We start from the raw sequence: 24,914 nt of genomic DNA, 5'->3' as shown, positions 1-24,914 counted from the left end.
CAGAATATGGCTCAGTGACAAGGAAATCCTAGTATTGAGGCAGAATATGACTCGGTGACAAGGAAATCCTAGTATTGAGGCAGAATATGACTCGGTGACGAGGAAATCCTAGTATTGAGGCAGAATATGACTCGGTGACAAGGAAATCCTAGTATTGAAGCAGAATATGACTCGGTGACGAGGAAATCCTAGTATTGAGGCAGAATATGACTCGGTGACGAGGAAATCCTAGTATTGAGGCAGAATATGGCTCGGTGACAAGGAAATCCTAGCATTGAAGCAGAATATGGCTCAGTGACGAGGAAATCCTAGTGCCGAGGCAGCATACAACTCAGTGACGAGGAAATCCTAGTTCTGATAATAAGCAGCAGCTACGGGTACTCTCAAACCCTAACCCACTAGATGACTAAAAATAGGAGCAAAACATTTGAAATGGTATTCCATGTATCCACCAGCTGAAGGAATGCTTGGTACAGCAGACTCCTCTAACTAGTTGTACAGATATATCAACAATCTTACAATGGTGTCAACAATGTCAAAACCAACTGAATATATCATATGTCGGTGGTTCATTGTAATACGTGACATTAGTATTCTTTGTTTTGAGATCATAGTTGTTCCTATATAACATTTTGACATCACAGACCATCTGGTAATTGTGTCATGGACTAAACAACACATAACAGTAATAAAATTACTTGCCTTACAGATAAATAGGCACATGTTTGACATATGATGGTACAACCATTTGATTTGTGCATGTTTTTTTTTGGGAATAGAAACAAGTCCACCTGCAAATAGCAATAATTTATATATGCCTCATATTACAGGAAAAATACTGATGTGACCTTTTCTTCTGGACAACTATCCAAATAAAAGAGGTTGTTATTTGTATTTATTTAAATAAAGCAACAACATTTAGGTATGTTTATGTTTGAAAAAATGTACTGAGCTCTTAAATAGTGAAAAAAACAACATGCATATGTTAAACCTAAATCCCCTCCTCTTTGAACAGCTAATGGTTGCTCCCTTTAAGACTCTGATTATATTTTTCTTTTGCCCCAGTAACAGTGAAACACGCTTTCTATCAGGAATTTCAGTACAGTAGTAGATAACAAAAACAACTTTGTACTAAACATATTTCATTTGATTCTTTAGCAAAAATCACGAAAGTACCACGACAAAATTGAATGTAATTGGATTATGGGGAACGTATTTCAACTGAGGCCATCACTTGCAGTTAGTACTCCGAAGATGGGAGTAACTGCAGAAGTGATATTTTACAGGAGCTTCATGGTGAAAGTGACTTTTGGAGGCCATCTGAACAACACTACTCTATGTGGCTGTGATTAAACTTGGTTACATGCTTTTCTAAACAATATTCCAGCAATATAAAGGCATGTCAGTTTAATGTCCGAGAAAGTCGCTGATGTAGGTCTACTATATTTACCGCTTTGGAGAAATCTAGAAACATATAATCTGTGTGAATTTACATGGCATACCCAATAGAATTACAGAATTGCCGTGCCATAGATGGCTTGGTCAGCTTAGAACCTGAGCATCTGGAAGGCTGGCCGTACACAAGCTGGATAATGCAGTAGCATTAAGAAAGCACTCGACCAAACCCCCAGTGAATGTCACCATCCTTCAAATCACAACAGCACAATGTCAACAGAGTTAGCTTTGCTCACGTATCACCAACATAGTCCATCACAACCAAAACATCGGTAATGTTATCAAGGAATAACAAGTTCAACACTGACTTGAGTGTGGCCTCACAACATGGGACTGTACATGTTTAACAGTATATATATATACATGGCACCTTCACATGTAACAGCAGGCTTAGTTCTCATGTAGAGGTTAGCAATACAACGTTATCATGCAGGGAAAACAGGCAGGCATAGGTGTCTGAGATCTGTGGTGAGGGGATGCTGCAAGGTTCTCTCCCTAGCATAGTACAGAAGCCAGGGGATTGGTCAATAGGGAGGGAGACACTGACAGAGATAGAGAGTGAGAAAGAGACTGTGACAGATACAGCACCAGAGAGAGAGAGAGAGAGAGAGAGAGAGAGAGAGAGAGGAGAGAGAGAGAGAGAGAGAGTATGAGTGAGATGGAACAAGAAGGAAAGAGAGAGACAGCAAGAGAGGTGGAACAAGAGAGAATGGGAGAGATATAGAGCATGAGAGATGGAGCAAGAGACAGCAAAAGACAAAGCATGAGAGATAGAGAAAGAGCAAGATAAAGAGAGAACAAGATAGAGAGAGAGAGAGAGAGAGAGAGAGAGTTAGGGAGTGAACATGAACAACTGACACCCCCACCACCAAGTATGATTCAGTCCGAAGACCATACTTATCCACTAATTTTCTCCTGCCATTAACAACCATTCCCTAAGGTCTGATTTCCATGTTGTCATCAATCAGAAGACAGGATGAATGCAGCTAGTTTTAACTGAACATAATAAAAACACTGTCTGCGTGAAAACAATTGTGTCCAAACACTGGATTCACTAGAAATCATGTGTTGAACAAATATACTTCTGTTCACCATTGTGCTCTAATAACTGATTGTGGCAAGTGTATTGTTATACGCGTCATCATCTGACTGCCAGTGTCTTGTCAGAGTTACCTCCCTTTTCCCGCCGAGCAAACATTCTCAAGAAATAGCTGTTGCATACATGTTTTGTTCAATGATCTCTCCTGAAATCACAGAGGGAGTGTTTACTACAATGCCCCATCAATATTTAAAAGAGTTCTGTCTGAATACAAGGGCATGAATAATGCAGCCGTACATGAATTCTGCATGAACTACACAAGCCAGCATTATCAGTTCAGTGTTAACTTGAACAGTTTGGTGTAAGCGAAAACAACATGCATCTAAATGTCCATACCAAAGATAACTAATGAAACATACATAAATATACTACTCAAAGAGGTTAAAGTACACTGACTGTGTTGTGGTGCAACAATACAGCAATACAGTATTGTATCACGATACGCGGCTCACAATACGATCAGTTGATTTACAACTCCTGTTTTGCAATACATACAATACATAGCTATACTGATGTAAAAAAACAAATACTAGAAACTGTTGAATAACTAGTTAACCCATTAGATACCAAATATTTTTTTTAAGTCAAAATACTTTTATCACAACATATTTGACTCACAATGAAAGTATCAAGAGTTAATTTTCTATAATTTTTTTCGCAAGTATGAATTTGAAGAGGAAATATTCGCATCCCATTTTTGGGATCCTGGTATCGAGAGGGGAGGGTTTTTTGAAGCACATGACAGAACAAGCAAAACACCATTATTAATTTTGTTTTTGTTCTATTTGTTGGATGGTTGCACTCTAACTCTTAGGAATGAAATGCCCCAAAACATGTTAAGTACCACAAAGTAGTATGTCATGTTGTGGCTTCCATTACCACTCCAGCGACAGTTTCTCAATTATTTCCTGTCTGCCTATAAACAGCAGAAGCTGCAGAGTGTCCCAAAGATTATCATATTTCTCCCCTACAATACCCCATCTTTGCTGTCTGAAGTTTGAAATTTAACAATTCAGGTTTGTGATTTACCTGTAGAAAGGGTGAAAAGATGAACTCAATATTTTATTAGGATATGTATCGTATCACTGGCTCCTCATATCGTTACACGTCAAATGACCACTGACTTATTTGTCATGGTCTTGATAGACAAACTGTAGTTGTACAAAACAGTGAAATTTAACCTTCATTTGAGTAGTATATGTAAATCTGTCATTACTTTCTGGGCTGACATAAAATGAAAACAGTGACCGGAAAACTCATGCATCCTCTCCTGTCTCCGTGTGGAATAAACAACTCAGATCTTTTTTACATCTTTAACATACATGGCCCCATTCACAAGATGATCTTAGCGCTAAGGTGATTAAAACACAACTGCTGTAGCGCTAAGACAGTTTTGTGGAAGAGGCCAGAACAATATCTGGTGAGACCAGTTGGTGCCACAGTAAGAGCAGAATAAAGTACATCTTATATTGCCAGTTGTCAATGTCAATAATTGAATAGTAAACTATACAACAAGAAATACGGTTTACACATGTTGAAACATTACAAAATGTACAGAGGTTCTTGAGAGTAGACAGCATCATGCACCCAGTGGGTGGCAGAGCCAGGGTGTGAACGCCACCCATGTACAATACTGCTCCATGACAGAGTCCTCAATATGTCAACTAGCACTTTTCTATGGTCTCTCTACCTTGTTTCAGTACTTGGAACAATGTTTCAGCACTAATAGCAATGTTTCAGTTCTCTTAACAATGTTTGACAACTCAGAACAATGTTTCAGTACTTGGAAAAATGTTCTAGTACTAAGAACAATGTTTCAGTACTCAGAACAATGTTTCAGTTCTCTCAGAACAATGTTTCAGTTCTCAGAACAATGTTTCAGTACTCAGAACAATGTTTCAGTTCTCAGAACAATGTTTCAGTTCTCAGAACAATGTTTCAGTACTCAGAACAATGTTTCAGTTCTCAGAACAATGTTTCAGTTCTCAGATTAATGTTCTAGTGTTCAGAACAATGTTTCATCTGTACATAACAGTTACATAGGGTATTCTCACCAGAATTACACAATTCAGGAATGGCGATAACAGCTTGCTTCTATATCCATATTTTGATTTGTTTCCACGTTCACTCACAGCTATTTGGTGATGAGCCAAGCTAAGAATTCTCTTTAACATGACTTGTCTCAAAATGCCTAAGCAGATTTGCAAATGTGCAGTGTGTTCATTGTTCTTCACGTCTATGTAAGGCCTTTAATTTTTGTATTAGTTAGTTTACAATATTTTGGCTAACAATGTATTGTACAATATCAAGATATTATTTGATTATTTTAAGATTACTAGTACAGCTACTACTATATAAAAAACATACTAAATGGTCGCACAGTCAGAAAAAAACAAAAACCATGAGACAGTTTATATTTTATATTGGTAGAATAAAGATTATTATATGTGTTACGTACCATTTCTTCCGAACATGATATAATAAAGTCTGTATTTTTTTCAATTTCACGCTATCATAAAAAAGTTGGTCCAAATATGATTTGTCAAAAATTATTCTATTTCAATTTCAATTTCAGATTTTTGTCAGCTGAAATCGTAAACCAACTAAAACAATACATAAGGCCTAATGTGTATTGTACTATTTGCAAATTGTACTCTTGAGGCAATGTATGGTATGAGTGGTGAGTGCTGTCCGTGGGCGTGTCCATCCAAGCTGGTGTCTGTAGGTGGTGCTGTACGCTGCCTGGCTATGACTCCAATAACACGTGCCATCGACACACTTGCTCTCCTTTACTCTCCCTCATGTCGGACCAGTGAGAACCCTCTTCTTCCCCGCTGCAGTTCATGCCTGAAACGAACAATTCTCTCTGGTACAGACATGCATTTTGTTTGTTTGTTTTTTTACGCTGCATTCAGCAATATTTCAGCAGCGGTCTGTAAGTAATTGAGTCTGGACCAGACAATCCATTGATCAACAGCATGAGCATCGACTGATGCAATTGGGAACCGATGACATGTGTCAACCAAGTCAGTGAGCCTGAGAACTCAATCCCATTCATTGCCTCTTATGACAAGATCGCGTTGAAGACCAATTCGAACCTGGATCTGCAGGGGTCGGTTCAGACATGCACTGAAATATGCACAATCTAGCCTTGCCATTTGAAGAATTTGTTTCAAATATTTAAGGCACATATTCCAGTGAACTGACAGATCCCAGCCCCAATAATGGTTGATGTCATGCAAATCCCTATCTGGCCTCATTGAGAATCATCTGACAATCTCTCAAGGAGTGAGTGAGTTTTTGGCAAATGCTGCTTTGATCAGTATTCTAGTATTACAATGTGCCAGCTTAATGTTTGAGGAGACCCCGAAGTGATCCAGGTCTCAGACGACCATGCCATATTTAGATAAACACCCGTCTCTGCCACCAAAATACTGTACATCACGAATTTTTTGCATCACGATATTTTTGCGAGTGGTGACCAACAGACAATTATGCGTCATGATATTTTTGTGACTTGCCCAATTCTCAAAAATAAATTACAACTGAAAGTTCTACCTAAAGTAAATCCAATCACATATTAAAGGTTGCTGCTATCCTTGAACTGAGCTCAGTAGAGTACTTGATTATATGAACTGTTTAATAATAAGGAGATAATGAGACACGTTATTTGTTGATTGTTTATTGCAATTGACCAGCAAATTGCGTCATGATATTTTTCACACTGTACTGGTGTCCAGTTTTTCAAAAAATATCATTTTGCTTTTTAAAATCAACAAAAATTTCCAGTATAGTGGATTATAACAGTATTTGGACAACACCTGACTCTCTCTTAGCACCATACCATATTTAGACAACATTTGTTGACTCCATTAGCATCCTACCCTACTTGGACAACACCTGACAGTCTGGCATAGCAGCATAATCCAGATACTGCTCCATCTCGAGATCTATCCCTGAATACAGGCATATTAAACTGAAGGGACATGTTACCTAATGAGAACCATCCAATCATTTCTTTCTTCTTCATGCTCTTCTTGTTGTAGACAGACACCATAAGTGTCACTTCTGGGAGCTGGAACAGAGCCACCTGGAACATGAACGTCTCCTTGAACAGTGGATTTGGCTGACCACGCCTCACCGAGGTCTTGCACCGCTGCAGCTCCTGCCCCGTCGGTGACATCAACGTCAACTTCACGTATGTGTCTGCAACAAAACCATTGGTCAATCAGGACATGGCAAATTTTAAAAGAACACTACTTCATAGATAAGTTCGAAGCAATGTTAAACCATTGTAAGCTTTGACCTCCTTTCTCTCTCCCTCTCTTTCAATCTCTCTCTCTTGATTTGAAGTCGTGTGGTGGCTGAGTGGGTTAGATCGTTGCCTTTGTGTGATGGCAATTAAGCACCGGACACTGAGACTGTGGGTTTGAATCCCTGATTGGATTCAACCTAATAAAAGTACTGTAATCTGTACTTTACTGAAAAAGTGTAATCCCAAATATAACTTTTGTTACATAATCAAACAAACCCACCTGGAGCCCTGTTCATGGCCATGTTGCGGAAGTTACTTCCCTTGATGACCTCCACGGAGAGCCGACCAGTCGTGCCATTGTACGCCAGCCCAATGAGCAGCTCGGGCATTCCGCCGTGTTGTAGAGACTGTGTGGAGGAAGCACTGTCGCTCCTCGACAAGCTGGACACATCAAAACCAGAGTCCCCATGCTGGAATACATCACATTGAAGGCATCAAACAACATCCTTCAGATTTCACGCACGATTCACAGCAAAATAACAAACAACAAAATTAATAGTTAACTATGCATAAAGATGTCTAAACATTACCTCTATCAGTAAGACCTTTACTGTATTAAAGTATACTCTGTGTAAAATTTATTAATGAATGTTTTAAACCAATAGATAAAGTTACTGAACTTGATACACTATTTAGTACAAAGCTTCTAGAAGTCGAAAAACAAGAAAGGAAAGCATTGTGGTATTATATATAATGCTAGCCTACTGGAGTGCTATGGAATTGTGACTTGAAGTCGATTCAGCAGAAAACATAGTCAGATGGTAAGAGTTCTACATGCCAATCAGTGAATCAAATAAGGATCATTAATCCGGCATCATCTGCACAGTTTGAATAAGTTGTACAGAACACATTCTCCCAGTCAACAGAACTGCATACAACTGGGTGTATGGTTAGGAAAGTTGAACATGATATTATATAAGCAAAGTTTGACTACCAAAGACTTGAGAGGCTGTAAGCTGTGGGTTGAGATGCCTGAAGCAAGAGTAGACTGATCAATGAATGGTTTTCTGCATGTTTGAGGCGTGTATGTTGCCTGGCAACAAAGGGAAGCCACATGCAGGTGAGAAGGGTGCTGTGACGATGTAATACACCTCCTAGATACATACATGAGAGTCTGCACAAGATTTCAAGAACATGGGGAAGGTTGAACAAAATGAGTGCTCTATTACGCTTCAGTTCTATTTTATTTAAATTTTAAAATAAAAGAATGATAAAAGTGAACATTATTCATGGATTGATTAAAATAGGGGTGGGGTCATGTATATGTGTGTGAGTGTGAATGATTGTGATGGGAGGAGAAGCCTGTGCCATAAAATACATTTGGGGGTGGGGTTGTCAATAACACATGATACAGATCTAAGTCCTAGAGATCAAGTTCTTCTGTTTATTTCTTTTAGCATTTCCGTTTTTCACTTTCACAGCTGCTCTCCAATTTCAGCATAGTTACCTTATTTGAGTTCGATGATTAGATGCCTGTTCAAACAGTAAATGACAGGAAGACCAGAATCATGAAAACTGATCCGGTACTGAACTTCATATTCATGCACATTTCATATTGATAATTTTCCAAAAGTTCCCTCATGAAAAACTGGAACACTTGAATTTGTTTTGTGACTGTCATGAAATATCATCTGTTTAAAAACAATGATGACATTTACGTGACATTTGTTTCCAAGCTGATCAATATGTTTGTTTTAATTCTGATCTGAATTTTTTGACACATGAATTATTAATACTATTCAAAAGAAGTTAGGAATGCTGGAGCTTGGATTTAGCCATCTCTCATGCATGCAGTGGAGGCTGTTTGAACGTGAGGACTTTGCAAATTAACCTGTCAATAAGCCTAGCATTCCGAAATCGCCAAGTCAGCCCTGAAATTGTGTAGGCCATGAGAACATACTGATGTGCAACACTATATACCCTTTGTAGTTTTAGAACTGTAGTTAGGAACTCATACTCAGGAGCGGCAGTGCTGGACTGAATGAAACATGACATATCATCTTACCTTTCACATGAATGGCACATTCTGATTGGCTGATACCCAATATATTTTGAAAACGGTATAAGTATCTAAACCGAAACGTCGCTTTTGTACAATAAAAAAGCTATCATCCATAAAGACTTGTTATTCCTGTCATTCCCAATATATTTTGTTCCATGTACTCTGTTAATGTGTAAAGTACATTTCTAATGACTTAATCCTCCACTGCCGGAACTGCTGTTGTTACATTCAAACTAACCAACCACGATACTGAATCTCAAATTAATGTAAGCAAACCATTTTCCAGATATGACATTTTAATTTCTAAATAAAATAAATCTAGGGGGATTAACTCTTAAGTTTGTTTTCTGTGTAACATGTTTTATTAGCGATTACACTCCCTCAGGAAAATCCAGATTCCAGTACCTATAGGACTGGAGCGATTAGGTGCCCCACTCTGAGGGAGTGGCTTCATATTCTGTGTGATATTCAATCCAGAATACCAGAATCCAGAATCTGTACTTCAATGAAACTATGTAATCCTTAAAATAACCATGTTGCATTTGACCACTTTCTAAAGGACACTGTGTAATCACTGTTTTCCATGCTCTGCTTTAAAATCCTCACAGGCATTGTAGTAGTTTCAAATTCAGACTAAAGTGTGCATGCATAAGACAAACCTGCAGTATATTTAGGAGTGCGGTAGGATAAACTGGTTGTCCATTGGTCCCTTGGGTAACATGAGGTGATATTCCCCCTATGCTAGTTTGTGTTTTATGGGAACATAAACTGACCGAGGATGCCAGGAACATAAACTATCATGGTGGGCTGATCAATATATGTCCCTCGAGACCAGTGGACACCTTATATTGACATTGATGTCAAGCTGTGCCAGTATTGTGACTGTTTCATGGTGCCAGTATTGTGACTGTTTCATGGTGCCAGTATAGGGACTGTTTCATGGTGCCAGTATTGTGACTGTTTCATGGTGCCAGTACAGTGACTGTTTCATGGTGCCAGTATAGTGGCCACTGTTTCATGGTGCCAGTATTGTGACTGTTTGATGGTGCCAGTATAGAGACTGTTTCATGGTACCAGTATAAGGAATTTTTGATGGTGCCAGTATAGAGATTGTTTCATGGTGCCAGTATAGTGGCCATTTCATGGTGCCAGTATAGTGACTGTTTCATGGTGCCAGTATAGTGACTGTTTGATGGTGCCAGTATAGTGACTGTTTCATGGTGCCAGTATAGGGACTGTTTCATGGTGCCAGTATAGTGACTGTTTGATGGTGCCAGTATAGGGACTGTTTGATGGTGCCAGTATAGTGACTGTTTCATGGTGCCAGTATAGTGACTGTTTGATGGTGCCAGTATAGTGACTGTTTCATGGTGCCAGTATAGTGACTGTTTCATGGTGCCAGTATAGTGACTGTTTCATGGTGCCAGTATAGGACTGCCATGGTGCCAGTATAGTGACTGTTTGATGGTGCCAGTATAGTGACTGTTTGATGGTGCCAGTATAGTGACTGTTTCATGGTGCCAGTATAGGGACTGTTTCATGGTGCCAGTATAGTGACTGTTTGATGGTGCCAGTATAGTGACTGTTTCATGGTGCCAGTATAGTGTAGTGGCCATTTCATGGTGCCAGTATAGTGACTGTTTGATGGTGCCAGTATAGGGACTGTTTGATGGTGCCAGTATAGAGACTGTTTGATGGTGCCAGTATAAGGACTGTTTGATGGTGCCAGTATAGAGATTGTTTCATGGTGCCAGTATAGTGGCCATTTCATGGTGCCAGTATAGTGACTGTTTCATGGTGCCAGTATAGTGACTGTTTCATGGTGCCAGTATTGTGACTGTTTCATGGTGCCAGCATAGGGACTGTTTCATGGTGCCAGCATAGGGACTGTTCATGGTGCCAGTACAGTGACTGTTTCCGCGGTGCCAGTATAGTGGCCATTTCATGGTGCCAGTATAGTGACTGTATTGTGACTGTTTCATGGTGCCAGTATAGTGACTGTTTCATGGTGCCAGTATAGTGACTGTTTCATGGTGCCAGCATAGGGACTGTTTCATGGTGCCAGTATAGTGACTGTTTCATGGTGCCAGTATTGTGACTGTTTCATGGTGCCAGTATTGTGACTGTTTCATGGTGCCAGTATTGTGACTGTTTCATGGTGCCAGTACAGTGACTGTTTCATGGTGCCAGTATAGTGACTGTTTCATGGTGCCAGTATAGTGACTGTTTCATGGTGCCAGTATAGTGACTGTTTCATGGTGCCAGTATAGTGACTGTTTCATGGTGCCAGTATAGTGACTGTTTCATGGTGCCAGCATAGGGACTGTTTCATGGTGCCAGTACAGTGACTGTTTCATGGTGCCAGTATAGTGACTGTTTCATGGTGCCAGTATAGTGACTGTTTCATGGTGCCAGCATAGGGACTGTTTCATGGTGCCAGTACAGTGACTGTTTCACGGTGGCAGTATAGTGGCCGTTTCATGGTGGCATATAGGGACTGTTTCATGGTGCCAGTATAGGGACTGTTTCATGGTGGCAGTATAGTGGCCATTTCATGGTGCCAGTATAGTGACTGTTTCATGGTGCCAGTATAGAGATTGTTTCATGGTGCCAGTATTGTGACTGTTTCATGGTGCCAGCATAGGGACTGTTTCATGGTGCCAGCATAGGGACTGTTTCATGGTGCCAGTATAGTGACTGTTTCATGGTGCCAGTATTGTGACTGTTTCATGGTGCCAGTATTGTGACTGTTTCATGGTGCCAGTATAGGGACTGTTTCACGGTGGCAGTGTAGTGGCCATTTCATGGTGCCAGTATTGGGACTGTTTCATGGTGCCAGCATAGAGATTGTTTCATGGTGCCAGTATTGTGACTGTTTCATGGTGCCAGCATAGGGACTGTTTCATGGTGCCAGTATGTTTCCAGTGACTGTTTCACGGTGGCAGTATAGTGGCCGTTTCATGGTGGCATATAGGGACTGTTTCATGGTGCCAGTATAGAGATTGTTTCATGGTGCCAGTATAGTGGCCATTTCATGGTGCCAGTATAGTGACTGTTTCATGGTGCCAGTATAGAGATTGTTTCATGGTGCCAGTATAGTGACTGTTTCATGGTGCCAGCATAGGGACTGTTTCATGGTGCCAGTACAGTGACTATTTCACGGTGGCAGTATAGTGGCCGTTTCATGGTGGCATATAGGGACTGTTTCATGGTGCCAGTATAGGGACTGTTTCATGGTGGCAGTATAGTGGCCATTTCATGGTGCCAGTATAGTGACTGTTTCATGGTGCCAGTATAGAGATTGTTTCATGGTGCCAGTATTGTGACTGTTTCATGGTGCCAGCATAGGGACTGTTTCATGGTGCCAGTACAGTGACTGTTTCACGGTGGCAGTATAGTGGCCGTTTCATGGTGGCATATAGGGACTGTTTCATGGTACCAGTATAAGGACTGTTTCATGGTGCCAGTATAGAGACTGTTTCATGGTGCCAGTACAGGGACAAGCGGAGTTGGTGCACAGGATGTTGTAGGGAGATGCTAAGACTCTAGATGGTACACATCTATTGTATCTTTAACTATAGTGTTGGAATGGATACATACAAAACCTCCCTTGCCCTGAAACACCACATTCAGTTTACATCAGTTGACAAACAGCAAGCATACAAATCATGGAATGGTCGGAAAGGTTATGCCAGAGGTCAAGAACAGTTAAAGCATTTCTGAGACTTCACGAACATACAGGTATTTCACAAGTCTTCCTCTAAAGGACAAAGAATAGTTACTGTTTATTTTTGGTTGCCACATTCAGCAGTATTCCAGCTATATGACAGCAGTAGGTAAATAACTGAGCCAGAATCTAGAGACTGACATCATGAGCATCGATCTACTCATCAGAACCAATGACATGCATCAACCAGGTCAGCGAGCCTGACCACCCGATCCCATTGGTCACCTCTTACAACAAACATGCTATGCTGAAGACCAGTTCTAACCCAGATCCGACACATAAGCAAGTGTACCTCAGGGTAATAATGGTATGCAATTATTGACACTATTTACAATTAGGCAATTAGTTTTACCTTCTTTTTCTTAATTACCAGACTATTTTTGCCAAAGTCAGAAGTCGAAAGACAAGAGTATTTTGATACTGGAGTCTTTGAAGACCAAACCTGACTTGTATGCAGTAAAACTGTTGCACACTGTTATATTTCTCTTGATCCAACGACCTTTCATGCTCTCTGTACACACTATACCTTACACTACGGTTTAGTGTAGCTGCCGTTAGTTTGAAAAAATATGCTTACTGGATCTTCCAACCCTAGACACTCATCATGGTGACCATGTTGCACAAGTGGGTGTCCACTCTAGCTTGAGTAACATTTTACATTGCTTTCAGCAATATTCCAGCCATATCAGGGTGGGGAAACCAAAAATGGGCTTTCACATTGTACCCATGTAGGGAATTGAACCTGGGTCCTCGGCATGCTGAGCGAACGCTCTAGCCACTTGGCTACCCACCACCCCACACTGACTTGAATACAGATTACTCCATGAATCATGTGTGTTCTGGAAGCTCTACATCCAACTTCAACAAAAAGTTATCCTCTTCCAGAGAGATGGAATCAATGCTGGAGAACTCTCAGTGACATCACCGTATCAATTATACAGTAGCATATCTTAATATCATTACAATGGCATCATGCAAGCTATTCATATAAAGACCGTCACATATTGCTTAATTGATTAAATTGCCTCCCTAATACAATTGTGCAGTGTTTCATGAAGACACTTTCCGCACCAGAAACATGTGACTAATGCTAAGTTTATTAGGCCAGACCAATTTTATTTCTTGTTTTACGAATCTGACGGTCCTATTTTTTCAAGAGTAAGAAAAAATTTAAAAAAAAATTCCCAACTCAAAAAATAAAATCCTAATGTTTGTATTGGCCAAAAATGTAAACTTACAAGAAAATGTTGTTTAGATTGTTTTTGCCCCACATACACTTCATAAATTGCCAAAAGTAAAATAATTTTAGCATTTAGAAGGAATATTACTTTGACAGGCTATTTAAAGAAAAGAAAATACCTCCTGCCTTTAGGTTTTCTGAGGACAAAAATCCATAAAACAAGAAATAAAATTGGTCTGGCCTTAAGAAGTAATAAAATGTCAGATCTTGGGACACCACTGGACTTGAAGGGCTTTTGAGTAAACAAGCTAGTACAACCCTGTTTTCAGCAATATCTGATCTTGTTCTTCCTTGTAACTAAACTTGAAATCTTGAAATATCCGACACTGCTTGGCCAGGTAGATGGTACATGAAGAAAGGTTCTGGGATTCTAAGTGGATTACAATTGGGAAGCAAACAGGAGGAAGGATAAACAACCAAGCTTCTTTGTAAAAGCTCTGCCAAACTCATTGCTGTAAGGATAATAGCTTTATCAATAATGAATAGGACCATTAGCTATCTTGTATAGATCCAGGAATACCTAATACAAGGCTTTCAATCTGTTCAGGGTTTAAATGTGACAGTGCCGTTAGCTTTGAACCCATCACCTCTATAGATGTAGAACTGTTTAGCATGGCAATCTTAGTGTTAAGGCAATCAAACCTGAAATATTTAAACATAGATTTATCACAATCATAGTGTTGAGACTGTATTGGGAGACGTCCTTCCTGGAGCAGGTATATGTTGCTTTCTTTGTTTAATGCCACATTCAACAATATCCCAGTTAAATGACAGCACTGTAAATAATTGAGTCTGGTTCAGACAATCTGGTGACAGACATCACAGCATTGTGATACAATGATATGCATCAACCAAGTCAGCAAGCCTGACTACCCAATCTCGCTAGTCACCTTTTCCGACAAGTGGGTTGGTGAAGATCAATTGTAACCTAGCATATGGTAGTTAATGGAACTTACACTGAGGTTGCTCCTGGGCTCCAGCACCATCCAGTGAGTGGTCTCCTCATCCAGGTTCAGAGATGCAAAGCCCACGATGCTTTCTCCAATCATCCGCTCACGTCGCATAAGTTCCAGTCCGTACAGTCTCACTCGGATGCCCATTCCATGGACATCATCTGGAGTGACAAGGACACATACTGTATACCACTGTCCATACCCCATGTATAAGGTTGCCTCACAGTATAAACCTTTAAAAATGATGCTATATACGCCCATCTATTTATTGATCAGTGGGTACGTAAGTTTAAAATAGTCAAACTAAATTTAACTTTGCTAGTTTTTAATCGTAGGATATTTGTGTTTTTAAGTGATGGCTAAATTTGAGCACAATTGCCAACATCTGAAGGGACGATACAAAACCAGCTAGGGTCCATGTAGGAAGCAAAAGTACTGTAAGTCCCCATGGTCCCAAGTATGGTGATCTATCTTCAGTTGCTGGTGATCTATAGCCTGTTTTCATATTGTGTATTGTGCATATAGTGCTATTATTTTAATATCAAATGCTAGTTACAAATCTAACTGTGATAATCTAATTGACGACATTTGTTCTTTATCAATGTCATAGCAGTTCTCGTCACGATATGGCTAAAATATTGCCAATGTGACATTAAATATTAAATCACACACTCACTCACACTTCATTGATCCTTAACAAAGCATACTGCCAGCACATACACGATCCCTCATTTTCAATAAAAGTATGCTTGTATTTTGTTGATTTTTGTATTTTATGATGCTATGTTGCATATTTTGTTTGATATTTAATGCTGCACTCAGCAATATTTCAACTATATGGCCTGTCTGTAAATATTCAAGCCTGGACCAGACAATCCAGTGATGAACAGAATGAGCATTGATCTACGCAATTGGGATATGATGACATGTGTCAACAACTCGAACCGTTAGTCACCTTTTATGAGTGAGTGAGTGAGTTTAGTTTAGTTTTACACTGCTTTTAGCAATATTCCAGCAATTTCATGATGGCGGGGTACACCAGAAATGGGCTTCACACATTGTAGCCATATGGGGATTGAACCCAGGTCTTCGGTGTGACAAGCGAACGCTTTAACCACTAGGCTACCCCACCTCCCCTTTTTTGCACAGAACAGTAGATTGCGCCCTACTGAACATTATTCACAACAGGTCTGCAGGTTGTACTGACATTGAATAATACTCCACAGAAAACTGTAAACATTTACCTGGAAAGATTTTGCTGAATGAGAAGTTTTCATCAAAGGTGGGATTTTCTCCTGTTTTCACTTTGGTCTTGAACTTCTGTTTCTTGGTAGGTAGTAGCATCATGCGAACTTGGACATTGCTAGCACCACCGCGGTCCTTGGCTGGGATCTCACGGGCCTGGTGGATGGTCACGCTCATCTTACCACGCTTGGCTTCATACTTGAAGCTGACCTCCAGACTTCCACATTTGGAGATCAGGGGGGGATCCCCTTGCAGGTCACTGACATCAAACAGGTGTTCCTGGGGAAGGAAGACAAAAAGCTTATGGTAAAGTGAGGTATGATCAAACAGGTGTTCCTGGGGAAGGAAGACAAAAAGCTTATGGTAAAGTGAGGTATGATCAAACAGGTGTTCCTGGGGAAGGAAGACAAAAGCTTATGGTAAAGTGAGGTATGATCAAACAGGTGTTCCTGGGGAAGGAAGACAAAAAGCTTATGGTAAAGTGAGGTATGATCAAACAGGTGTTCCTGGGGAAGGAAGACAAAAAGCTTATGGTAAAGTGAGGTATGATCAAACAGGTGTTCCTGGGGAAGGAAGACAATAAACTTATGGTAAAGTGAGGTATGATCATATAATCTAGAGAACAAGTATTGGCTCATAACTGGGGTCATCACAAGCTGAAAGTGGTTCATATACCGATGCTTATGATAGAGCTGGAATCATAACAGAGTCTTGGGACGGTGGGTTAGCCTAATGGTTGAAGCATTTGCTTGTCACAGTGAAGACCCAGGTTTAATTCTCCACCAGGGTACAATGGGTGAAACCCCTTTCTGGTGATACTGTTGGAATATTGCTAAAAGTGGCATAAAACCAAACTTACTCTCACCAACAGACCCAGACCAACAGATTTCTTATGAGTATGGAAATAGGTTTGTTTCTTTGATTAGCATTATTACCAGTGTTCTAGATACGTTTTTAACCTCAGGAAAAAAGCTGAAGAGCAATATAGGAGTAGAATTCCGGCTTTGTTGGAGTACAGCATTGCCATGCCTCAAAATTAATTGTATTATCCTTGGTCTGCCAGCACAAACATGGGTATTAATATCTTTATATTTGATACTCCCATACATGATATGCTAGTTATTTTACATTCAATCATATCTGCATATTTTTAGCCGTACATACATTGATACACCCTTATCTTGAACACATAGAATAGAATAGAATAGAATAGAATAGAATAGAATAGAATAGAATAGAATAGAATAGAATAGAATAGAATAGAATAGAATAGAATAGTACTTTAATGCCTTTTCAGGAATTTGTGTTACATCAGCAGAGCAACTGACACATTAGAGAGATACCAAACATATTTACATAAATTCTTTGATTTAGGTATCTTCACATTTGTTTAAGAGAGATATGGTACTTGGAATAAAGGATGTACGGGCTCTCTTAGTTTTCACAATTGGAACTTTGTAGCGGCGGCCTGAAGGGAGGAGGTTGTATTCCGAATTTATGTAGTGAGTACGGTCAGATATGATTTTGACAGCACAGCAGACATGATTTCATACAGCACAGCAAGCATATATGGAAGATGATTGCCATTGTTACCTGCAACATGACATCTGCCAAACAGTTTCTAACACAGCTGTTCACTCAGCAACAGGGTTTGGAAATCATATTTCATGTTGGTTGGTTTTGTTATTTTATAACGCCGCACTCAGCAATATTCCAGCTATATAGCGGCGGTTTGTAAAAATCGAGTCTGGACCAAACAATCCAGTGATCAACAGCATGATCATCTATCTACACGATCAGGAAACAATGACATGTCAACCAAGACAGCAAGCCTGACTACCCAATCCATCTAGTCAACTCTTATGACAGGCATCTTTCTGAAGATCAATTTTAACCCAGATCTTCAAGGGTCGATATCTCATATGAACAACAGTAACTTCTGTGGATGGATAGAATGCAATAAGACATGGAGACACCAACAGACGTCTATAGCTATGTCCAGGGGTCCATTGGAGACATATAGGAACAAAAAAGAACTTTCAATTTGAACATATCAGAGTGTTACTTGCTATTCTAACAGACCAACAGTACAGTCCCTTACCTTGAAAAAATGGCTGACATTTTTGGAGAAAACTATCATCTAAGAACATTTATTGTATATTTCAAGGTGCGTGATCTAATTCCACATGTACACTTTTTCTCTTTCGATAGTTCTCCTGTCTGCTTCAAAGATGGTGCCAATGAATTTTTTAATGAAAGCTGACCAACAGAAAAAAAATAAAATTCCCATATCTGTAAAAAGATTACAATGAACCCAAAATTGAATAAAGAACAAATATTATCTGAATTCTTTCAAAGTTGCATTTTCTGAAGCTGCATTTCAGAATTCATCAACCAAGAATTGAATAAGAGCTGGTCAAAGGAAGGATTGCATATTCTTTTGCATTCTGTAAAACTGGAGACAAACACTTGGGGAGCTAACAATATGGTACACTGAAACCATTCAGCTAACTATATCTTTCAGAACTGTGACAAAATAACTTGAAAAACACTGCAAAACAAAGCCATGAGAATGTGAATAATTAGAACATGTTGCACTTTAGCCAAGCCTGACTTCAATGAACTGCTCATTTTCTCAGTTGATCAAAATGTTTCTGGTGATGAATGAGTGAGTGAGTTTAGTTTTATTCTGCTCTCAGCAGTATTCCAGTTATATGGCGGCGATCTGTAATTAATAGTCTGGACCAGACAATCCACTGATCAACAGCATGAGCATCGATCTGCACAATTGGGAACCGATGACATGTGTCAACCAAGTCAGCGAGTCTGACCACCCAATCCCGTTAGTCGCCTCTTATGACAAGCATGGATTACTGAAGGCCAATTCTAACCCAGACCTTCACGGGTGTTCTGGTGATGAAACGCAGATGGTGATGGGGTGAGACCAAAAAGTATACATTTGGATGGAAATCTGATGAGCCATAGGGACCCAACTTCATTGGGGTGATTAAAATATAAGGTCAGATCGGCCTGGGTTGTGTATTGCATCAGGGTGTCGGAACACCTCAGGGGATGGTTAATACACACTGACTAGTATATTAAATTGTGTTTTGTTTGCCATTTTCTAAGTAGTAACCAGGCCTGTTAGGGAGACTCTGTCTTGATACACAAATCTGTGGACAACTAGTATATTAAATTGTGTATTTGTACAGGTCAATTGTTTGTTTGTTTTTCTGAGAAGTTTGACAAAGCGGACACACTTTATGAACAACAACATTTTAGTTTGACTGAAATAGCCATGTTTCTGTACAGATCCTTATCCTTTGTCTAGCATCATTTTCTGCTTATTGCACATAATTCAAGCACCAAAGACAAGGCAGACATATCCCACAGCAAAAACAATCCCTGGACCACCTGCCCATATTGTTGTGTAATGCTGAGGTAATTAGAGGGGATTCCCCAGTCTGAGAGGATCAGGAAACAGTGGCAGTGTGTTCAGGCTTCTCTTTGAGTCCCTTGGTGCTGCTGCCCATTCTCTACACCAGCTCAAACCTCCCATTCTGTCCGCAATACTGTACAGCTGAGCCACCCTGCACCAACTGCCTCTTGCCCAACCATTGCAGCAAGTAACCACCCTACCTACAATCTGCATCTCCCACCGCCACTTAACATACAGCTTCCACACGCCCTACAACCTCAACTCCACCTACAAACTCCTCACAACCTCCATCCTCACCTACAATCTCTACATAACCTCCAACCTCAATTGCAACCTCCAAACCTCAACCCCACACAGTCTCAAACTTCAACCCCACCTACAACCTCCACACAACCCTTAGACAACCAACAACCCCACTCACAACCTCCACCTTCCATCCCAACCTACAACCTCCACACAACCTATAACACACATCTCCACTTACAACCTCAGCACCACCTACAACATCATCCTTCAGCCTCCATCCCAATCTAGAACCTCAATCTCCACCTAGAAGCCAAACACAACCTTCAACCTTCATCGCAATCTAAATCCTCCTCACAACCTACAAAAGCTACAACCTCCACATAACCTGCCCTTCCAATGGTCAATGGACACCTTGGCACTCCCCCCGCCGCCAGGCTGCAGCCCATAACCCCCAGCATCAACTGATAGTCATCTGAACAACATGCTAACACATTACATTTTATGTCTGTAGAATGGTACACCAGGATCTCTTCAAAGTAACCACCACTTGGATCAATTGTACCACAAATTCAATTTGCACAATCAATAGACAAAGATAATTGTAGGGGAGTATTTGATCCAGAAATTACTGGGCAGCTGATCAATAAGTGCTTCCCCCTCATCAGCAATGAACACTTTCTCTCTCTCACACTCTCTCTATCTCAAGTGTTACATGCCCAGTACAATTAACAGCTGTGACTTCAGAAAACACTTTTGACTCCAGTTGAAGACTTGTTTGCAACTGTGTGATCTTGTAGTACCAACAATGTGTAGGAGTCAAATGTTCAGTTACAAGGAAACAATTTGCCTCACCTGGCAATATTTCAGCTGCATGATGGCATGATGTAAGTATCAAGTCTGGACCAGACAATCCAGTGATTGCACTACTCTACTGCAACTGGGATATGATGACATGGATCTACCAAGTCAGCAAGCCTGACCACTCGATCCTCTTTATCCTGCTAGCAATCGGACAATTGTGACTATGGAAAAGCATCAAATTCCAATCTCTGTTGTCCACAATACGTCTGAGCTAAATGGTCTGTGACATATATTTGAATATTGTTGTTGCCACAAATCTGCATTTCATCAACCAACTGTACATATGATTATATCAATGTCTGTTGACGAGGATTTCAGGCAAGAATACCTTTTCATTAATAATAATAATGTGTCCATTTATATAGCACCAAACTCCACACTAGGTATGCTCATAGCGCTATTACAGTTCTCATTTACAGTAATGTTGTCATCAAATCAGCCATTTCAATCAGAGGTGGATATTCTGATTTGATACCTCCTTCTGACCAATCAGAATATCATTCAATCAATTCAATGGCAAATCTATCAGAGTGTCCTGTGTCATGAAAGAATAATGCCAAACATGTGATCTAATTTCACTGATCAAAATCAGGAATAATAATAATGCCTACATTTCAACGATGAAGCCTGAGAGGGGTTGTTTCAAGATTTAGTGCAAAGCTGAAAAGATAAATTAACAGAGTTATGTATTCTTGCTGCTGACGTACTGGGGCATTTTCATGACTTGAACCCGTGAAAGGTCAGGGTTAGAATTCATCTTCAGTAACCGATCCTTGTTGTAAGAGGCGACCAACCGGATTGGGTGGTCAGGCTCGCTGACTTGGTTGACACATGTCATCATATCCCAATTGCGTAGATCGATGCTCATGCTGTTGATCACCGGATTGTCTGGTTCAGACTCGATGATTTGCAGACTGACACCACATAGCTAGAATATTGCTGAGTGAGGCATAAAACTAAACTCACTCAAGACTCAAGAGCAGTGTCTTGCTTATAATCATAAGAATATTTGTCTATTTGAGCAAGAACAAAGGCATCCACATACAAGATTTCTTGATTCTCATAACTGCTTGATGAACTTGTACAAACAAATGATCATACTTGACACAGAACTTGGTGAGAAGCATCATCTGAATCAACACTTGATTATATTGTTTATACAGAGCTTTGTCATGTCTGTCATTGATTCCGACAACATGCAGTCACCCTGACATGACATTATGCTGCAGGTTAAATGTTTTGTAAGGAAACTCACCTTTTTCAGATTATTTTCATTTCTGCATTAATTTACAGCCTTTTTTTTAGAGATCTAATTAACATTGGGATTGGGTTGGCCAGTCCTTCACGGCAATCACAAGGCAGGGTAATAACAAGTTTCACTTTTTAACATCTTTTCACCACCAATTTTCCACTGTCTAGGCAGATGCTCTATGCACTTGGTGATGTCTACTGTAGGAGATCAATACCAGGGCGATGTAAGGCATTTACTGTGTGTCTGACTGTGATAAAGATCTATCAACCATGCGGAATGGCTTCAAAAGTCCTTGTCCGATCTCCTTAATGGCAATCACAAGCCAGGTTAACAACAAGTTTCATCTTTTAACCACCACTCTTCCGCTCTCCACACACACACACACACACACACACACACACACACACACACACACACACACACACACACACACACACACACACACACACACACACTATGCACTTGGCGACATCCACTGTAGGAGATTGATACCAGGAGAGTGTAAGGCAGGGTAACAAAAAGTTTCATCTTTTAACCACCACTCTTCCACTCTCCACACACACTCTATGCACTTGGCGACCTTCAATGTAGGAGATTGATACAAGGGAGTGTAAGGCAGGGTAACAAAAAGTTTCATCTTTTAACCACCACTCTTCCACTCTCCACACACACTCTATGCACTTTGCGACCTCCAATGTAGGAGATTGATACCAGGGAGTGTAAGACAGGGTACCAACAAGTTTCATCTTTTAACCACCACTCTTCCTCTCTCCACACACACACTTCATGCACTTGGCGACCCAGTACCAGGGGAGCGTAAGGCATTCACTGAGTGTAAGACTGGGACTGTGCCATGAATGGATGAAGGCCGACATCGGGCCACGAAGGGATGATGAGGTGCTACAGAGGGCAGCCTAGTGTCAGTGACAGCCTCACTGGAGCCATTTAGCTCTGGATGCTCTCCTGTAACCACGATGTCCTCATGCAAGTTCCATTACCACACTCACATAATTCAAAATCAATAGTAAATGGAAATAAGCCGTTTGTTCATTACACGGCAAGGATTTGCTTTGCATATCCTTAACACACATTGGACAGCCAGCCTGGGACTCGGTCTCCCTACACCGGCTGTATAAGTGGATCAGCTGTGTGATAAATTTACTCCTTCCGTTAAACAAGTCACAAATGGCAGCTGTTGATATCAATACATCAGCATTTGTGTTGGAAGAACAACGCAAACAGTCATTGTATCTTTGTTTAGAACCTCTTAATGTTGGGTAGGATGGCTGACTGGCTGAGTATGGATTTCCGCCCTTTTTAGCAATATTCCAGCAATATCACGGCGGGGGACACCAGAAATGGGCTTCACAAGTTGTACCCATGTGGGGAATTGAACCCGGGCCTTTGGTGTGACGAGCGAATGCATTAACCACTAGGCTACCCCACCGCCCTGTTGGGTAGGATGGAATATTTCTTCAGGGGGATCCATGATTGTAAATGTTTGTAGTTTCGGTGTTTTTAAAAATCTTCATGTCGAGTGAGTGAGTGAGTGAGTGAGTGAGTGAGTGAGTGAGTGAGTGAGTGAGTGAGTGAGTGAGTGAGTGAGTGAGTGAGTGAGTGAGTGAGTGAGTGAGTGAGTGAGTGAGTGAAGTTTTACGCCGCACTCAGCAATATTCCAGCTATATGGCGGCGGTCTGTAAATAATCGAGTCTGGACCAGACAATCCAGTCATCAACAGCATGAGCATCGATCTACACAATTGGGATATGATGACATGTGTCAACCGAAGTCAGCGAGCCTGACCACCCGATCCCGTTAAGTCACCTCTTACGACAAACATTTGTTACTGAAGATCAATTCTAACCCAGATCTTCACGGGTTGAGTGACTGAGTGAATGAGTATGGTTTTAAGCTGCTATTAGCAATATTTTACTATCAACGGGGGACACAGAAATCGCCTTCCCACATTGTACCCACAGTGACAGTAGAAGACTAACACACATTTCAAAACATAAGGATCACAGGTTACAAGCATCACATGCTTTGTTAATTGAAAGTCTTATACTCCTTCTAATTAAACTTTGAAAAATATTAGATTAGTAGAATATGTTTTCCTTTCACCATGCAGCGTTTCTTACAAATATTTAATCATGAATGGGAGTTAAATCTAGTCATCTTTTGATGAGAGAACTTTCAAAAATTGTAGTGCCTTCCATTGATACATCATTTCTGCTATTGTCGATTTCTTTATCATCTGGAATCAAAAGGTACAATATACCTTTTTCCCTGGAAACTCGAGCAATTTCTCAATATTATCAGAAAAATTTCATCATTGAGACATGGCTGGCTTCTGGCACTGACAAATATTTCTGGAAATTATTCAGCAAAATCATGTCCATTACTTTCCCTCACAATTTGTTTCTTTAATTAATTTTCCCTGCTCAAAAAATAAAATCCTCATGTTTTTATTGGCCAAAAATGTAAACTTACAAAAAAAAAATTTTTTCATTGTTTTTTGCCCCATATAAACTTCATAAATTGCCAAAAATAAAATACTTTTAGTATTCAAAAGGAAAATTATTTTGACTAGTGATTTTTATTTTTTATTTTTTCCCCGCCTGCCTTTAGGTTTTCTGAGGACAAAAATCCGTAAAACACGAAATAAAATTGATCTTGCCTAATATTACATATTAATATTATATTGATTACTAAAGACACAATCTAGAACGATATCAAATTTATATTTTATGAGCTGCATATGTTATAAAACATGACATTCAATGAATTTGAACTTTTTTCAATAAACTTGAACACCAGAAGCACAGTGTCAAATGACGCAATGCATCAGTAATAACATATGTTTTATCATGTTCGTAATACTATAAGGAATACATATGTTACACTGTTCTGCATTATTATTCATAGGAACTTTTTCTTAAAATATTTCACAAAAATTATTGCATCTGTTACTAAATGCTGTAAAGCGTTAAGATATTTTCCCCACGATTCTGATTGGCTGACTCAAAACTCAAAAGAAAATTTAAAATTTTTCAACAACCTTCAATCCAGAACTGTTTTCT

General features: G+C 40.0%; 1 protein-coding gene across 9 annotated transcripts in view; it reads right to left on the bottom strand.

Annotated features, from left to right (window-relative positions):
- Window positions 1-4,995: 4,995 nt before the first annotated feature.
- The window catches only part of LOC124255486 (synaptotagmin-14-like), a 123,289-nt gene continuing 103,370 nt past the window's right edge, over window positions 4,996-24,914 (bottom strand). For 8 of the 9 annotated variants that reach the window (XM_046689417.1, XM_046689416.1, XM_046689413.1 and 5 more), the window contains 6 exons: window positions 16,036-16,315; window positions 14,795-14,952; window positions 12,472-12,486; window positions 7,090-7,279; window positions 6,548-6,760; window positions 4,996-5,401 (listed from right to left, as the gene is read on the bottom strand). In XM_046689417.1, the coding sequence (XP_046545373.1) occupies window positions 5,301-5,401; window positions 6,548-6,760; window positions 7,090-7,279; window positions 12,472-12,486; window positions 14,795-14,952; window positions 16,036-16,315 (957 nt within the window). In that variant the 3' untranslated portion in view covers window positions 4,996-5,300. The remainder of the gene's footprint in view (window positions 5,402-6,547; window positions 6,761-7,089; window positions 7,280-12,471; window positions 12,487-14,794; window positions 14,953-16,035; window positions 16,316-24,914) is intronic. The other variant, XM_046689411.1, reaches the window with a different exon arrangement.

This window comes from Haliotis rubra, unplaced genomic scaffold (assembly GCF_003918875.1).
Source record: "Haliotis rubra isolate DU_JTF1 unplaced genomic scaffold, ASM391887v1 Scf60, whole genome shotgun sequence".
Classification (NCBI taxonomy): domain Eukaryota; kingdom Metazoa; phylum Mollusca; class Gastropoda; order Lepetellida; family Haliotidae; genus Haliotis; species Haliotis rubra.
The sequence above is the reverse complement of the archived record's forward strand: the minus strand, read 5'-3'. Positions and strand labels throughout refer to the sequence as shown.